The sequence below is a fragment of the Mercenaria mercenaria genome, chromosome 18 (genome assembly GCF_021730395.1).
Source record: "Mercenaria mercenaria strain notata chromosome 18, MADL_Memer_1, whole genome shotgun sequence".
In the NCBI taxonomy this organism is placed as follows: domain Eukaryota; kingdom Metazoa; phylum Mollusca; class Bivalvia; order Venerida; family Veneridae; genus Mercenaria; species Mercenaria mercenaria.
Window position 1 is genome coordinate 50,861,417 of NC_069378.1, and position 19,540 is coordinate 50,880,956.

The 19,540-nt window shown below is 34.8% G+C and overlaps 1 protein-coding gene across 1 annotated transcript; it reads left to right on the top strand.

Annotated features, from left to right (window-relative positions):
* Positions 1-340: 340 nt before the first annotated feature.
* Positions 341-19,156, top strand: LOC128550474 (ubiquitin-like modifier-activating enzyme 5). The gene is made up of 12 exons (XM_053529626.1): positions 341-601; positions 2,404-2,449; positions 2,999-3,088; positions 4,209-4,318; positions 4,621-4,707; positions 5,469-5,553; positions 6,868-6,972; positions 8,535-8,662; positions 9,306-9,441; positions 14,511-14,589; positions 15,612-15,724; positions 17,465-19,156. The coding sequence occupies exons 1-12, from the start codon at positions 462-464 to the stop codon at positions 17,540-17,542; spliced, it is 1,197 nt and encodes a 398-aa protein (XP_053385601.1). The 5' UTR covers positions 341-461; the 3' UTR covers positions 17,543-19,156.
* The last annotated feature ends 384 nt before the right edge of the window (positions 19,157-19,540 follow it).

Here is a 19,540-nt window from a genome sequence, read left to right on the forward strand (position 1 = left end):
GACATTTTATTTGTAACACAATGACCAAATGTGATTATATGTCATTTCTGAAATCGTTTGAAAATATATCAGTTCTTACGGGAGAGCCGTAAGAATAGCCTTTTCCTTGAGGCTATTCCTACGGGACCGTAAGAATAGCCACTTCCTAATGGGAAGCTAAGACATCAAAACAACATATATTTCGAAGTAAATAGTTTCCTAGAACTTTCAGAAAGATGGTCCGGGTCGACCTAAAACGTGGTCCTGATTGTCCCTAATATGATCCGGGTTGTCCCTCATTTACTGGTGTTAAAAATTCTTTGGGTTTAAATAATAAATCTTCAAATAGAGGCAATAATAGTATTTGTTTACAAATCATTTCCGGGTTCGAAAATTTACACGTTTTCATAAACTTTGCCATATTTTATTAATTTATTCACTTAACTAGTGTTGAAGCAGTGACATACACATTAAGAATTAAAATGGCCACACTAGAAGACTTGCAGAAAAGAATAAAACAGTTGGAGAATGATCTAGAAGCAGAAAAACAGCTAAATAAGACTGGTGGACGTGAAAAGATTTCTCAGATGAGCTCAGAAGTTGTAGACTCTAATCCATACAGGTGAGGTTACACAGAGTGAAATATAGGGCCTATGTATAATCATGTTACTTGGTAGTTTTGTTACCTCTGAAAGGCCATTGTCAAAAATTTTGATGGCGTAATTTGATTACAATATTTTCTAGGAAGTGTCTAGGGGTACGGATCCGTACCCAGAGCTCCAGATAAGCTGGGTATTTGCGTATTTAGGCAATGAAAATTGCAGAAAACCCAATTGAATTCATACAGTGTGCGTAATGAAACGCAAGTAATATTCCTAATACCCAATTCATAAAAAATATTTTGCGTATCGCATTTTCCTTATTACTAGAACGGGCACGGGACTTTAACGCTAGATTTGACTGACTGGGGTACGGACCTCCTTTTTCTAGAGATTTAGGGTTATTTATATTTTATATTATGTTGAAAATGAAATAACAAATAAGACTTAACCAGTGTTCACTTAAAACTAGCATCTAATTGGTGTACAGATACCAGCGTTCACCCGATTGTTTACCTTCTCTTTCAAAACCTAAATAACCGAGGAACTCCAAATGAATACACTGTCCGTGCCGATTAGTTTGTTGATAACAGCTAGATTAATGAATGAATCTATCCCTTGAATGAATTCTATTTGAAATTTAGCAAAAAAAAAAAGAATAAATCAGGCATAATAATATGCACCTATTTATTTTGTTTTTTAACAAAGTATAATGATAATCGGCACGGAACTGATTGTTTAATATAATCAATTAAGTGACATTAAGTCAAAGACATTGTTTGTGAAAACGTCCCTTGTATCTCGTAACAGCTACCAAATGTGTGAAAAACTTAAATACACTAAGTAAGGGTTAATTATTAATCAAAATATTATTTTCCCAACATATTTAACATAATTTTGTTTAATCTTTATATCTTTTTTCTGCCAGTTCGAATTCTCGTGACTAATTTGGTGTTCCTCGGTTATTTACATTCTGAAAGAAAATGTAACAAATCGGATGTTTAAGTTCAAGGTGAATTCTGTTGAAATGTTATTTGTTATTTCATTTCCAACAAAATTTTAAATGTAAATGACCCTTAATCTCTAGAAAAACGAAGGTCCGTACCCCTAGAAAATCCCTAACAGGCTTGTCTAGAGGTACGGATCCGTACCCCTAGACACTTTCTTTCTATATTCTATATCGTATGCTAAGCATGAGGCAAAGAATATATTATATGGCAACGCACATGTGGTTTTACTGATAGACAAAGAACATAAATCCCAAGCGTCATTTCTCTTTGAAACATGTGTAAGTTATATATAAATGCATAAATATATAAATAAATAAAGTATGAATGGAATAATAATGGAAATGGCCATTCATATAGCTCTCCTGTACGAAAAGCGAAATAGCCCGCAAGTGGCTATTCATATGGCAGTTTGAAATATATAATGTACATTGTACTGGGGTCAAAACTATGTCAAAAGGTACCCAAACCAAAATGTACCCAAAAATAAAAAGTCAAAACGTACCCGCAAAAAGTCAGGATATACCCACTTGTGCAAGTCTAGGGGTCGAGTGTCCAGACCCCTAGCCACTGCCTTTGAACTAAACAAATCAATTATACTTTATGATTAGAAGTACTGGATTTTCATAATGTATTTTTTGTTTACATTAATTTGGAAGGGTTCACTTCTTTTACCCATGAAATAACTTGCTTCTGATGGAAAATACTTGCCAGATTACCCTGTTTAATCATTGTTCATGAAATGCATATTGATGTTAGTGCCTGTCAAACTTAAATGGAATGTTTCAGTGTAAAAATTATACGTGTTGTCATTTCAGTCGGTTAATGGCATTGAAGCGTATGGGAATTGTTGACAACTACGAGGTATGCCTTTTATTTGAAAAAAAAAATCTGAAAAATTTGTAATTTATTCAATATATTGGTGTTTAGGATTTTTAAAATTGATCTGTGTGTTTAGGCAGCTGGTTAGCTGACTTGGTGGTAAAGGTTTGGTGACAGGTTTGAACCCAAGACTGACTGAATATTTTCCCCTGTGACATTTGGCGCTCAAACATTAGAATGTTGTTAATGTGTATGTAAATATATGCAGCCAGACATGCTTATTAGGAATCCTATCTCTTACTAGTAGAAACCATGCTAGTTTTCAAACAGGGATCCATTGCAAATAGTATTTCCATTTGTACATAAAAAGTGACTTTAAGAAACAACATATTGAGTAACGAAACATACTGATGTATCTTTTGGAAGAATGATTATATAGTAATGTATTGAAAAAGTTTTGATGTTACTGCAAGAGCAGCAGTCCAGTATTCAAACATTTATTTCTGCAGTTCTAATGATGCACTAGTTCAGCCAAACACAAATTTTAAGATGTAATAGTAGGTTTACACACATTCATGATTTTTATTCCAGAAAATTCGAGAGTACACAGTAGCTGTTGTTGGGGTCGGGGGAGTAGGGAGTGTGACTGCAGAAATGTTGACAAGATGTGGTATTGGAAAGGTTTGTATTTTCTCATGAATGTAAAGGATAGTCCATACGATAACCCTTACCCTGCTAAATTTCTATAATGAACTTGTCCATCTTTCAGTTTGGACAGTACCATTCACTGTTAAAAGGGGTGATTTCTAATAAGATACTGACTGAATGGCAAACATAGCTGATCTTGATCAGACTGCATGGATGTGCAGGCTGATCATGATCTACACTGGTCGCAAAAGCAGAATCAAGCGTGTCCAGCACAGTAAGAGTTAAAGAATAAAAGATAAATGGGGCTGCCCTAACTTCATTTGCCATATGGTACTGATTGTATAAAAAATTTCACTATTGTTTATTTTTTGCCTGAAGCATCTCAAAAGTAAAAAATGTAAAATATACTTAAATATGAGATTGGCCAAATTTTTAGATGCAATCAATGAAAAGTAGCAGCTGTTACAGTTGAATTTCAGAAAATGATACAAATTGAAACTATATAGATGAATCTTACGACTTAAAATCCAGTATTGCACATGATCTTGCAGTCAGTGCCATAAAGGGAGGTGATTTATAACAACAAGATTCAATTGTTCAAACTTTTGACAAATATTTGAGAAAATGATTATCAAAAGTAAGATTTAAAAATAATTAATACATTTTATGTTCATAACAAAATGTGGCAGCCACATCAATAACAATGCCACCATGAGCCTTTAAACAGTGGAACTAAAATTAATGGCATTTATGTAAGGGTGAGTTATTGGGTAGAACCTCCAACCCCTCACAGCCGGGTAGCATCCTCACATGAAAGAGTTTTACACCCAACGCAAGACATCAAACACTAAGTTTTTTTGGACAAGCTCTGAAGAAAAGTCAGGGGCCTTTAACTCTCGATCAATGCAACACTCATTTCAGAATGATACTGTGTAATAAAACAAAAATCTCAAATATTTTCACAAGATCATTCAGCAAGTTTTAAAATGGTCATTGACTCTGGTATTTGTGCAAATGATGGAACGAAATACATGTAATGTTATTATAATGCAGGAGTGAATGTTTTGGTGCCCAGTTTTGTGGAATAGTTACATCATGATCAGAACCTCTTTTATTATTAAATGTGAAGGAATTATATGTATTTATATTACAGTTGCTGCTGTTTGATTATGATAAAGTAGAACTGGCCAACATGAACCGTTTATTCTATCAGCCCCATCAAGCTGGACTGAGCAAGGTAGAGGCTGCTGAAAAAACATTGAAGTAAGTCCATACATACTTTATATATTAAAGTAACTCTGTACATAGTATATAAAGTAACTCCATACATAGTGTATAAAGTAAGTCCATACATAGTTAAAAACATCAAGTAAGTCCATATATTGTTTATATCAAGTAACTCAAGTAAGTCAATTCATAGTTAAATATATCAAGTTACTCCATACATAGTTTATTAAGTAAGTACATACTTTATTTGAAGCTTATTCGAATAACTTATGTTGCTTGACAAGAAAAAAAATCCTGGTTTTAGCAATAAAAAGTCATGAAATGTTTTTCTGTTACAGAGAAATCAACCCTGATGTAGAATTTGAAATTTACAATTACAACATTACCACAATGGAGAACTTCAATCATTTTGTTGATAGAATCACGTAAGTATTTCTTTTATCAATTGAGTCATGTTGTCAAATTATTAGTTTTATCTTTTCAATTGTAGTCAATTTCAAAATACATTCTTAAAGTTTGAATAAAAATTTTGTTCTCATTATTTAAGTGATGTGTAGCCACGGTAAATAGTTTACCATTAAATGGTTAATATTCGTGGATTCAGTGGTTGAGTCAATACACGAAATTTAATCCCACTGAACAAGTATAATTCCCATTCATTTTATGTTCAAAAGTTAAAATCTACGAATTTATATCCACCACGAAATTACCGTTTTGACCAAAACCAAAATATTTTATATCCACGAAATTCAATGATTTTACAGTATTCATTATTTGACCCTGTTTTCTGTTTATTTGGATCATCAAGCCCATTTTATATCTGATTGATAAAGTTTAATGCTTAAGCTAATGCAAGTTGAGCATGGGAGTGTTGCACATTTTCGTGCATATCATGAACAGATTCAGGCAAACCAAGACTGTAGTTGTTTTGTCTGGCTGCTTCCTATGCCTCCAAAAGGTTTTTTTATACGTTTTATTCTCAATCAGTTAAATCAAATCTTTCTCTTTTTATAGTTCTGTACCAGGTAAAATTGTAAGATTTTGATATTTTTTACTAAATGAGAAGTTTTATTTACATGATAAAGTGTGATATTAGGAGATATATTTCACTCTAAGTTTCAACAAATCTTTGAAATTCTGTAATAAAGCAATATTGTATTAATGTTTGTGTGTCTGTATATTTCAGGAAAGGTGGTTTAAAGGAAGGTGAACATGTAGATTTAGTACTGAGCTGTGTAGACAACTTCGAGGCTAGAATGGCCATCAATACAGTAAATTTTTGTCACATGTTTCTCAGTGAATTATAGAAATATTAGGGTAAAATAGATCTGGTAATACTATTTTCACCATGAAAAATATCAGATATGTTTTTCTCTGGGAAGGAACTAAATAATGGGTAGATTTTGTCAAAACCTGAAGAGTGCTAGCCCTGGCCATCATAAATTGATAGCCACATTTTTTTCCGGGAAAAAATTAATAGACTAACTTGGCACGAGCGTAATTCGCATGCACTTTCCCATTTCAATGAAGCTAGGCTAAGATTCTCCCTCAGCTAATATAAGGGAGAAGTGACAAGATTTTAGGGAAAATGTAAAATAGTTTAATGCCATGACATGCAAGTTGAAAAAGGAACTAAATATGCTTAATATAATGTTACTATTTTTATTATTTCCTGTCTTTGTTTAAGTCTATTGATTTAAAGTAAATAACAAATTCACTCAAAATGTCAGTGGTTCTGTTTTCTTATCCTTGTTAACCTTGTGAATTTAATGTGATTAAACTGCAAATTAAAGTGTGTTTTTTTTCACTCTTGCAATGATTGCCCAAACCAAGAAAACCCTTTGAATACAAATACAATTTAAAAAAGTTAATTCCATATCAGCAAAAAAAAAAATCAACTCCCAGTGCTATAATGCACTCAAAGTCACAGTCACTTTAAATAACAGGTGTTATGCTGGTTCTGAACTAAACATCACATGTCAATACACCTCTTCTTTGATCTGCTGGTGTCTTCTTTGATCTGTTGATGTCGGCACACATTAAAAGAAACAGTTGTCAAACAGGTTAAACCCAGTTTCTGATGGCAGGTGTCAAAAATTTGGGCAAATTTAAGTTACGTTATTTAAGTCACAGAAAGTGTCAGTGATAATATTATGTTTCTAAAGTCTTGGTTTTGAAAACTACAAGTAAAATTAAGTGGATTTAAGGAAATTAATGAGCCAGTCAAGGTAAGATCTTTCTTAAGGTCAAAAAAAGAATGTGTAAGCTAAAATCCCTACTGTTAATTCCTGCTTGCCACTTGTGAAAATATTACATCTGGTGCTCACTGAAAGATATTTAAATTGTACACCAAAACAAACAAAAAAAGCTTAAAATTTCAAAGCAGCCAGTGTTAATTAACATGTATGATACATGCTGAATCAGAAATGTGTAATTGTGTAATTGTCAAGAACTTCAGTCATTAATAGATCAAACAGGAAGTCACAATTACATTTTGTTTCCATCTTAGATTAGTGCAAGCACACTAGTATCATTATGACAATCTTTCTGGACTCAAGTTTATACTGTATTCTATTTTGTTTCAGGCTTGTAACGAAGTAGGTCAGACTTGGATTGAATCGGGTGTCAGTGAAAATGCTGTGTCAGGTCACATACAGGTTGTTATACCAGGAGAAACAGCTTGTTTCGCTGTAAGTATCTTAAACTTAGATTTTCCATGTAAAAAAGATATTATTTCTGTGAAATCATTACCGTTAGTGGAGTTATTAAGTATTAATTTTTATGAATTTTAAGGTTCTGTTAATACAGAATCCATGAAAATGCATTCCAGTGAACAGTTTTACCTCTAGCCTGCTACATTTCTAAAATGGACTGGTCTATCATTCAGTTTGGGCAGTACCACTTATTATTTAAAGGGGTGTTCACTGAATTTACTGACTAAATAGCGAACAGTGCAGACAATGGTCTTGGTCAGCACTGGTTGCAAAGGCAAAATGACATGCCACCAGCAGGCTATAGGTTAAATTCATGTTTATTTTGTTATCAAATTTAAATTTAAAAAATTGCTTTGCTTGCCAAAACCCTAAATTTCATGCCCATGAAATGAAATTTTTATTGTGAGTATAATTATGCAGACCTGTCAGCATGAAATGAGCCGAGCCATGAGAAAACCAACATAGTGGTTTGCGACCAGCATGGATCCAGACCAGCCTGTGCATCTGTGCAGTCTGGTCAGGATCCATGCTGTTTGCTTTTAAAGCCTATTGGAATTGGAGAAACTGTTAGCAAACAGCATGGATCCTGACCAGACTGCGCGGATGCGCAGGCTGGTCTGGATCCATGCTGGTCGCAAACCCACTATGTTGGTTTTCTCATGGCTTGGCTCAAATTATTATCATTTTCTTGGTTTCACACAGGAGACTTAACTTTTGTTTGGGAACTGCTTTGCCCTATCCTTTCTTTTTGTTTAATATTCAACTTACTGTCAAATATTTTTAGTGATAAAATTATGTGAAGTAAGAGACCCTGTTAAATGTTGTGCTTTTTCCTGTTAGTGGGCTTTGAGCTGTCTTGGACACCAAGAACATCAGTTTATCATATAACAAACATACCACTGTGAATTACAACTGCTTTTGAAATGAAAACATTTTTCTAATGTAAAATCAGGTGATTATTTTCACGAGGCAAAACCTTTATGATTTTGTTTAATAATAGACTTAAGTTGAAAAGGGAACACATACAAGATGTAAGGCCAACTTTTAAAACAATACAAGTAGGATTATTAACTTTTGCAAGTATTTGTTTTCACATATACATTGAGCACATGTTTGTTTGTTTTGGGTTTAACGCCGTTTTTCAACAGTATTTCAGTCATGTAACAGCGGGCAGTTAAACTAACCAGTGTTCCTGGATTCTGTACCAGTACAAACCTATTCTTCACAAGTAACTGCCAACTTCCCCACGTGAATTATCAGAGGTGGAGGATGAATGATTTCAGACACAGTGTCTTTTATCAAATCATCACGGAGAACGTACGCCCCGCCCGGGGATCAAACTTGCGACCCCGTGATCCGTAGACCAACACTCTCCCTACTGAGCTAAGCGGGCGGGCGAATGTAGCAAAATATGATTATTTGTTGAGCAAAAGCTGTTTTCACAAACACAGCATTATAGAAAAAATAAATCCTCACCAAGAAATTCTGATTTTGCAGTATTTGTATGAACTGTATAATTGACTGGCTACATATTTCAGTGTGCTCCTCCACTGGTTGTAGCCACAAAAACTGATGAGAAGACATTGAAAAGAGAAGGTGTTTGTGCAGCTAGTCTTCCCACCACCATGGCAGTTGTTGCGGGATTTCTTGTGCAGAATACTCTAAAGTAAGTTACTTTTAGCCTCTGAAATGTTCTATATTTTACTTTAGTGGCTTATCTGTTCTACACTCTTCATAAGCCTCTAAACTTTCATACATTCTACTTTAGCCTCTAAAATGTTTTACATTTTCATTATAGCCTCTTAATTTTAATACATTCTACTTTAGCTTCCAAACTTTCATACATTATACTTTAGCCTCTAAACTGTTCTACATTCTGCTTTTAGCCTCTAAACTTTAATACGTTCTACTTTAGCCTCTAAATTTTTATACATTCTACTTTAATCTCTAAACTGATTTTACCTTAGCCTCTAAACTATTCTGCATTAGCCTCTAAGCTGTTTAACATTCTACTTTAGCCTCAAAACAGTTCTAAATCAAACTGAAAAAGCAATTTAGAATTATCAACAGTAACTCATTTATAGATTGTTATATTTTCTGGTTCTTCCGGATAATTGATTTCAACTCATTTAGATTTGATGATTGAATACAGCATAAGCTGGTGCTAGGGTGCATTGGCAGTGTTGCATTTTTCATTACTTCTCATGTACACACTCAATCAAACCAAGTCTGCAATTTTCTCTGTTTGCCTTGTTCTTTTTGCTTCCGAAGGATCTACTTTTCAGATGTTTTTACATGCTATGTTTCAGATATCTACTAGGTTTTGGTGATGTAACACATTACCTTGGTTATAATGCACTACAAGATTTCTTCCCCACCATGTCAATGAAACCAAATGAACAATGTGATGATAGACACTGTCAGAGACAACAGGCTGAGTATAAGGTAAATGGAGAGAACTTTAGATTAAAATGATAATATGTGTACTACTAAATTTTAAATTACCTTTAAGTTACAATGGAATCTCACACATCAGTTCTTAGCTCACCTGTCACATAGTGACAAGGTGAGCTTTTGTGATCACCCTTCGTCCGTCGTCCGTCGTCAGTCCGTGCGTGCGTGCGTCAACAATTTTGTGTCTGCACGATAGTGGTTTCATTTATGATTTTATTTTAACCAAACTTGCACACAACTTGTATCACCATAAGATCACGGTTCTTTTCTTGAACTGGCCAGATCCCGTTATGGGTTCCAGAGTTATGGCCCCAAAAAGGGCCAAAATTAGCTATTTTGACCTTGTCTGCACAATATCAGCTTTATTTATGATTTGATTTTTACCAAACTGGCACACAACTTGTATCACCATAAGATCTTGGTTCCTTTCTTGAACTGGCCAGATTCCATCATGGGTTCCAGAGTTATGGCCCCTGAAAGGGCCAGAATTAGCTATTTTGACCTTGTCTGCACAATAGCAGCTTCATTTATGATTTGATTTTAACCAAACTTGCACACAACTTGTATCACCATAAGATCTTGGTTCCTTTCTTGAACTGGCCAGATTCCTTTATGGGTTCTAGAGTGATGGCCCCTGAAAGGGCCAGAATTAGCTATTTTGACCTTGTCTGTACAATAGCAGCTTCTTTTATGATTTGAATTTAATCAGACTTGCACAAAACTTGTGACACCATAAGATCTCGGTTCCTTTTCTGAACCGGCCAGATCCCATAATGGGTTCCAGAGTAATGGCCCCTGAAAGGGCCAAAATTAGCTATTTGACCTTGTCTGCACAATAGCAGCTTCATTTATGATTTGATTTTAACCAAACTTGCACACAACTTGTATCACCACAAGATCTTGCTTCCTTTCTTCAACTGGCCAGATTCCATCATGGGTTCCAGAGTTATGGCCCCTTAAAGGTCCAAAATTGGCTATTTTGGCTTTTGCAGCCATATAGAGACTTCATTTATGGTTTTATTTGATACAAACTTCCAAAATATCTTCAACAACAATAAATCTTTGATTCCATGACAAATGAGATCCAATCGTAGGTTCCAGAGTTATTTTATATCTGATTACCTCCCCTGATTGTAATCAAAATGGATTTATATCAGTAAGTACTTATAGGACTTATTTGAAATTTCATTATTGCTATTAGTTGGACTGAGACAATCAGGGCAGATAACTATGGACTGATTTTATGTCAAATTACCTCCCTTTATTTCAAATTAAAATGGGTATATCTCCATAACTAATGAAGATACTGATCTGAAATTTCATTTATGTCAACAGATTTATTTGGCAGATCCTTCTTTTGTTCACTTACAATATTTTTTTTTTTTTTAATTACTTCCCTTTTACGTTACTATAAATAGCTTATTTTTAGTAACTTTATAATTATTGGCCGTAGGGAAAAACCGAGACCACTTTTCTGTGGTACAACATGGATGGTACCTCCAATTTTTAGGTGTATTTTGACATATCTATACCTTGTAAGAATTTTTTTTTCTTTTTGGTTAAATTTCTTCCCTTTGTTGTTCCTGTCCTTTGGACTATTTTTTCTGAAGACCTTCTTGTCCTCAAGTGCAATGATAACAGGTGAGCGATATAGGGCCATCATGGCCCTCTTGTTTAGCTCATCTGATTTTTTGAAAAAAAATATGAGTTATTGTCATCACTTGATCGGCGTCGGCGTTGCCTGGTTAAGTTTTATGTCAGCTTTTCTCCTAAACTATCAAAGCTATTGCTTTGAAACTTGGAACACTTGTTCACCATCATAAGCTGACCCTGAACAGCTAGAAACATAACTCCATCCTGCTTTTTGCAAGATTTATGGCCCCTTTTGGGCTTAGAAAATATCAGATTTCTTGGTTAAGTTTTATGTTTAGGTCAACTTTTCTCCTAAACTATCAAAGCTATTGCTTTGAAACTTGCAACACTTGTTCACCATCATAAGCTGACCCTGTACATTAAGAAACATAACTCCATCCTGCTTTTTGCAAGAATTATTGCCCCTTTTGGACTTAGAAAATCAGTTTTCTTGGTTAAGTTTTATGTTTAGGTCAGCTTTTCTCCTAAACTAGCAAAGCTATTGCTTTGAAACTTGGAACACTTGTTCACCATCATAAGCTGACCCTGTACAGCAAGAAACATAACTCCATCCTGCATTTTGCAAGATTTATGGCCCCTTTTGGACTTAGAAAATATCAGATTTCTTGGTTAAGTTTTATGTTTAGGTCAACTTTTTCTCTTAAACTATCAAAGCTATTGCTTTGAAACTTGCAACACTTGTTCACCATCATAAGCTGACCCTGTACACCAAGAAACATAACTCCATCCTGCTTTGTTTAAGGTTTAAGAATTATTGCCCCTTTTGGACTTAGAGAAAATCAGTTTTCTTGGTTGAGTAATATGTTTGTCAGCTTTTTAGCTCACCAGTGCTCAGGGTGAGCTATTGTGATCGCTCACCGTCCGGCGTCCGGCCGTCCGTCCGTCCACACTTTCCTTTAAACAACATCTCCTCCTAAACCAACAGGCCAATTTTGATGAAACTTCACAGGGATGTTCCTTGGATGGTCTTCTCTAGAAATTATTCAAAGAATTGAATCCCATGCAGAACTGTGGTTGCCATGGCAACTGAAAGGAAAAACTTTAAAAATCTTCTTCTCAAAAACCAGAAGACCTAGAGCTTAGATATTTGGTGTGAAGCATTGCCTAGTGGACCTCTACCAAATTTGTTCAAATCATGACCCCGGGGTTAAAATTGAGCCCGCCCCAGGGGTCACTTGATTTTACATAGAAAAATCTTAAAAAATCTTCTTCTCGAAAACCAGAAGCCCTAGACCTAAGATATTTGACATGTAGCATTGCCTAATGGACCTCTACTAAAGTTGTTCAAATCATGACCCTGGGGTCAAAATTGACCCCGCCCCAGGGGTCACTTGATTTTACATAGGAAAGTCTTCAAAAAATTTCTAAAAATAAAGCAGAAGGCCTAGGTCTTAGATATTTCACGTGTAGCATTGCCTAGTGGACCTCTACAAAATTTGTTCAAATCAGACCCCCGTGGGTCAGAATTGACCCCGCCCCAGGGGTCACTTGATTTTACATAGGAAAACCTTAAAAAATCTTCTTCTCAAAAAGCAGAAGCCCTAGAGCTTAGATATTTGACATGTAGCATTGCCTAATGGACCTCTACTAAAGTTGTTCAAATCATGACCCCCGGGTTCAAAATTGACCCCGCCCTAGGGGTCGCTTGATTTTACATATGAAAATCTTCAAAAAGTTTCTTAAAATAAACCAGAAGGCCTAGAGCTTAGATATTTCACATGTAGCATTGCCTAGTGGACCTCTACAACATTTATTCAAATCATGACCCCAGGGTCAAAATTGACCCCGCCCCAGGGGTCACTTGATTTTACATAGGAAAATCTTCAAAAAATTTCTAAAAATAAACCAGAAGGCCTAGGTCTTAGATATTTGACATGTAGCATTGCCTAGTAGACCTCTACAAAATTTCTTCAAATCATGACCCCCGGGATCAAATTGGCCCCGCCCCATGGGGTTACTTGATTGTACATAGAAAAATCTTCAATATTTTCTTAAAATAAACCAGAAGGCCTGGAGCTTAGATATTCGACATGTTGCATTGCCTAATGGACCTCTACAAAATTTGTTCAAATCTTGACCCCGCAGGGTCAAATTGACCCAGCCCCAGGGGTTACTTTATTGTACATAGGGAAATCTTCATAAATTTGCTTAAAATAAACCAGAAGGCCTAGATCTTAGATATTCGATATATAACATTGCCTAGTCGACTTCTACAAACTTTGTTCAAATCATGACCCCCGGGGTAAAATTGGCCCCGCCCCAGGGGTTACTTGATTGTACATCGGAAAATTTTCCAAAAAATTTCTAAAAATCATCGGTTTGACATTTGAAACATATTACTCTGGTGAGCGATCCAGGGTCATCATGACCCTCTTGTCTCATAAACTATCAAAGCTATTGCTTTGAAACTTGCAACATTGTTCACCATCATAAGCTGACCATGTACAGCAAGAAACATAACTCTGTCCTGCTTTTTGCAAGACTTATGGCCCCTTTTGGACTTAGAAAATATCAGATTTATTGGTTAAGTTTTATGTTTAGGTCAGCTTTTCTCCTAAACTATTCAAGCTATTGCTTTGAAACTTGCAACAGTTGTTCACCATCATAAGCTGACTATGTACATCAAGAAACGTTACTCCATCCTGCTTTTTGCAAGAATTATGGCCCTTTTTGGACTTAGAAAATTATGGGTAGGACAATTTTTCTATTATACAAAAAAAAATCAGATGAGCGTCAGCACCCACAAGGCAGTGCTCTTGTTTCCTGATTGACTTGAAATTTAACTTCATTTTATATTTTAAAAATACAAGAAACGTATACTAATTTTAAAAATACAAGAAAAGTATTCTAATTCTAAAAATACAAGAATACAAAAATACATTAATGATGATATAAATTTTAATCTTGTGAGATTTATATCGGGTAAGTTACATTAATTTGAAATGAAACTGTTTAATGCTGAGTGGGAAAATTGAGCATGTGCCGACTAGCACTGACTGTACTCAAATGTACTGAAAGTACTCAAATGATATGACAGATATTTAATTTTAAACTCTATAGTCTTGTAGAGTATACAATGAAATAACATCAGTTAAAATAATTATCTTATGCGTCACTTATTTTCGAAATAATAAAAAAAGTCTACGATTTTCTGGGACAACTCTCGTACAAGAAGAGTATTCTAATTTTAAAAATACAAGAAGAGTATTCTTCCACCCTCAGAGACCTTTAGAATGATACATACAATGTAGTTAATATCTGGATCTTGCAAAATAAAGTTGCAATTTGCAAAACAAAAAAGCAACTCTTGTCTTGGATTAGGTGGATCACACTGTAGAAAGAGTTTACATATTCTTTATTAGTATTTGCTGAAGCAAAGGAACAGTAAATATTGTTGTGTATTTCAGAAAAGAGAAGCAGCCAAACCAAAACCTGTGATAGAAGAAAAAAAGGAAGAAGAAGTTGTACATGAAGATAATCCTTTTGGTAGGTACAAAAACTAAAATTGTGACTGATTCTTACAAAATAAAAGTCAAAAATTGTGACAGATTCTTACAAGGTAAAAGTCTAAAATTGTGACAGTTTCTTACTCTGAAAGAAACTGTCACAATTTTAGGCCTTAGAAATGATAGTCTAAAACAGTGACAGTATCTTACTAATTGATGTGCTAAAACAGTGAGAGTTTGATAAAAACATAGTTTCTCAAGACATTCTCCAGCTCTGCTTCATGTAAACATAGTTTCTCAAGACATTCTCCAGCTCTGCTTCATATAAACATAGTTTCTCAAGACATTCTCCAGCTCTGCTTCATGTGGACATGTCGGCATTTACTTGCAGAAAACAGGTTAGTACTGGTACAGAATCCAGGAACACTGGTAAGTTTAACTGCCCGTCATTATGTAATGGAAATATTGTTGAAAAACTGTGCTAAACGAAAGGAAACAAACGAGCAAACACACCTATTAGTTCATTTTTAGAGCATAGGGTAGGGCTATAAAATGGAAAGGTCTCGAGTTTGGTCTCTGGGTAGGAGGCGATTATTCTTCAAGAGAGTTTGACAGAAGACAGTTACCTGGAAGTCATTCATCCTCTTCATTTTAGTTAGAAGTTGCCAGTTACTCATACTTGTGAAGGGGGCCTCTGTGGCTGAGTGGTTACGGTTGCTTACATCGAATCACTTGCCCCTCAGTGATGTGGGTTCACTTTCAAATTGGATGTTGAAATCTTCATGTGAGGAAGCTATCTGGCTCGCTTATGGAAGAATGTTGGTTCTACCTAGGTGCCTGCTTAAGATAAAAAGATCCATATATGGGGCACCTGGGGTCTTCCTCAACTTTCAAAAGCTGAGTGTCAGTGTGACGTTTAACCCAACAATCAGTCAGTCATATGTATTTGTGAAGAATAGGTTGGTACAAGGAACAGTGGTTATAATAGCTGACCACAGTTTCATTATTGAAATTTGTTTAAAAACTTATAACCATCAAAGACTCTGATTTTATTTTACACAGAAATAGAGCTTGTGTCAGAAACCACATTAGAAGAGGCGCAGGCATCAGAGGGGTCTCAACCTCAGCTGGCTGAGGGGTTAAAGGTTGCATACACAGTACCCGCACCTGAACAGGTCAGTTTTGTTGAAAGTAATAGAAACCTGTGGTATTGTGTTGGTTTTGGAAAACTTCTGATGCAAAATTTTGAAATCTTGTATTCAAATTCAGATGTAGGATGGGGTGTATGTTCCCTGTGACAATTTGATAAAAGACATTGTGTCTGAAATCACTTGTCCTCCACCTTTGATTTATGTGGGGATGTTGGCAGTTACTTACGGAGAACAGGTTTTTAGTGGCAATCCAGTAACATTGGTAAGGTTAACTACCCGCCATTACATAACTGAAATACTATTGAGAAATGCCGTTAAACCAAAAACAAACAAAAGAAATCAGATTTTATAAAACGAAAAATGAGATGTACTTTCATCAAGCATCTTGAATAAGGTGTAATGTGCAGAACAACTGACTAAAAAGATAACTGAAATAAAGAAAACATATTTCTATACTTAACATAATCAGTCTAGAAGTACACCTGCCAGTTAGGTCAGTAGATAAATTACAAAACTATAAATTGAAGGGCTATGTGAGAAAACAAGGCAAATATTCTCTTTGACAATTTAACATCAGTTAATAGAAATACATTGTAGATAAAACACAAAGCTGTTGATTGAAGGGTAATGAGATCAAGAAGGCAAATGTTCATTTTGAGAATTTTACTGAAGGCAGTATGTTTTATGTACGGTCAAACCTGTACTAAGCAAGCAGTCAGGAGAACAATACAGTCTGACTGTTCAAGGCAGGTGGCTGCTTCAGTTGAAATTAAAACATAATACAAAAATTATGACAGATTAAGCTGTAATTTGTTCTTCATCTCAGATTCATGCAGAGAAGTTGTCAGTTACTTGTGGGGTATTATGTCATTTACATGCAGGAAACTTTTCATTTACATGTTGGGAAGTTGTTAGTTACATGTGAGGAACTTGCCATTTACATAATTATAGGGAAGTTTTCATTGACTTGTGGGGAAGTTGTTAGTTACATGTGAGGAACTTGCCATTTACATAATTATAGGGAAGTTTTCATTGACTTGTGGGGAAGTTGTCAGTTACATGTGGGAGAACTTGCCATTTACATATAGGGAAGTTGTCAGTTACATATAGAGAACTTGTCAGTTACTTGTGGGGAAGTTGTCAATTACATGAGGGGAACTTGTAGAGAAATGTGGAAAAGTTGTCAGTTATTGTGGGAAGGAAGTTGTCTTCTAAATATGGTGAAATTTCCACTTACTTCTGCAGCACAGATCAGTACTGGTACAAATTAGGTTACCTAAAGCACTGTTGAAATGTGATATTATACCCTCATCAAACTAACAAAAATTGTAGAAATGTTCTAAATGAAAACACAAGTCATCTCTGTCATCTGTCGAAAAATAATTATTGTAAAATTGTTTTCATGTATGTTAAAGAAAAAATGAGCCGTGCCATGAGAAAACCAACATAGTGCATTTGCGACCAGCATTGATCTAGACCAGCCTGAGCATCCGCACAGTTTGGTCAGGATCCATGCTGTTCGCTTTCAAAGCCTATTGCAATTAGAGAAACCGTTGGCGAAGAGCATGGATCCTGACCAGACTGAGGGGATGTGCAGGCTGGTCTGGATCCATGCTGGTCGCAAAGACACTATGTTGGTTTACTCATGGCTTGGCTCAAATGTTGTTTGTTGGGCTTTGATTTCATTTATTGCAGTATCTGCAAAATTCACGAAAATTTTGAGTTTTCAAGGAACTTATTTCATAGTTTTATTTTTTATTTTAGGGGGACCAAGCAAAAACTACAGTTGAGACAGAGGGACAGAGTTTAGAGGATCTTATGAATCAGATGAAATCATTATGATACTAGACAACTATTAGTATTTGGTTCATTTTTATCACACAGTCATGTTGCACGGAATCTCGTGAATTTATGAGAATTCATTATAATTTTCAAGGCTGCCATATTTTAGAGATAACATATGTTTTCCTTTCATGTTAATTTGATGTTAGAACAGGAAAGAAACATGCTTTAATGCTATTCCAGCAAGAAACATGTAATAAGCTATGTCAGATAAATGTTATATTGACATGTAAGACATGTTTTAATTATGCATTGCAGGGCCTAGTATGTATATGTTTCAACATGGACTTGGCATATAAGAAAAAGTGTAAATGCATATAACTCTCCTGTTAATTAAAAGCACCCCTTGAAAACAGCAGTCTGATGCTAGAATGATTATTTATAAAATTATTTATTTATTTAATGATACAAAGACTTAGATAGATAGATTTCGTCATTTAAAAATGACAAATTTAATTAAATATTTGGCATATACCTACAGTATTGGAATTCTAATAGATTTTGTAATAGAACATGTTTCATTGAACTTTGCCTGCGCAGGCTGGTCTGGATCCATGCTGGTTGTAAAGCCACTATGGTTGGTTTTCTCATGGCGCGGCTCATATATACTTCACATAAAATGAGCTGCAAAATGGAACCATTCAAAATACATGATGTTAAAAGAAAATTTGTTTGTTCTACATAGAAAATATAAAATTTGATACCTTTATTGAACGGTATTTTCACATAAAAGGAACTGCAGAATTGGTTAAACTTTATGTTTAAATAAAACCATTCAAAATGCATGATGTATAAGGAAAATTTGTTTTTTTACGTAGAAGATCTAAAATGTTATTCACATTGAATGATATGTTGGTCAATAGTCAAAGCTATTGACAGAGGTCTGAAGGACCACGTGCCAAAAGTTTTGACTCTTGACCAGCAAGCCATTCGATAAGTGTTACATGACATCAGAAATTAATTTTCACACATTGTCAGTTAGTTTTAAGGTTTTGACTTATTAGTCCATTAAATATGTTTTGAATATAGACAAGTCATGTAGCTCAAACTATGGACCGCCCATTTATGTGAGTCATGTAATAACTTTCCCTCTTAAACACCAGATCTGACATTTTCACTCCTTGCTGTACCAGTTGTGTGAAATAAATGCATCTTGTGTTTGGTTGGAGAAAGATATTTCAATCTTACACTGAAACAGACAAATAACCTGTATTTATAAACTCTGCATTTGAAGATACAGATTAACTTCATTTTCAGAATTGTAGCATTTAAGACTTCAAGAAGTTAAAGATTGTCTGCAAAGGTTTAAATACACAATGTATTTTCTGTTTACATGTATATTTTTTTTTTGCTTTAAATGTCTGAGGATAACTCCTTTGACTACACAGAAGATTCTGCACATACTCTTAATTTATAAGTGGAGTGAATGAAGAAAGGAAGACAAAAATATTCCTTAAAGTAATGCTGAATTATGGCATTTAACAATTGTAGTAGATACTGGGATACAACAGCAGTGGATTATGGCATCAGGGATCAGCCTAGGTCCAAATTTTAGGGAGAAGTGACTTCTCCCTCCACAGAATTTAGGGAGAAGTGGAGGAATTTAGGGAGAAGTTTCGGCAGAGTATTTCTCATTTCGTGCCTATATATTACATATCACATAGCCAAGATATGTTTAATAAGTTTTTTTAAATAAATAAACAAACATAATGATAAATATTTTAACTTTAATAAATAAATAACTTCAAAGCATGATTTATAATACATATCAAAGCAATATTAAGTGTATTTCATGGAACAAGAAACAACTATTTATATTTGATGCAGCATGTAATACCAGCACTAAAGAAATGGTGAGTGTTACCAAGACAATGCTCTTATCCATCTCCTGATAAAAGGAAAATACCAGCACTTCAGAAATGGTGAAATTACCAAAACAATGTTCTTAACCAAATTTACTTTTGATGCAGCATATAATGTTATGATAAAAAGAAAATA

What these genes read in the sequence shown, in the direction of transcription:
- LOC128550474 (XM_053529626.1), top strand. Translation starts at nt 462, where the DNA reads ATGGCCACACTAGAAGACTTGCAGAAAAGAATAAAACAGTTGGAGAAT. An exon ending in CTAGAATGGCCATCAATACA is followed by an intron (nt 5,554 to 6,867) that starts GTAAATTTTTGT and finishes ATTTTGTTTCAG; the next exon opens with GCTTGTAACGAAGTAGGTCA. An exon ending in ACATGAAGATAATCCTTTTG is followed by an intron (nt 14,590 to 15,611) that starts GTAGGTACAAAA and finishes TATTTTACACAG; the next exon opens with AAATAGAGCTTGTGTCAGAA.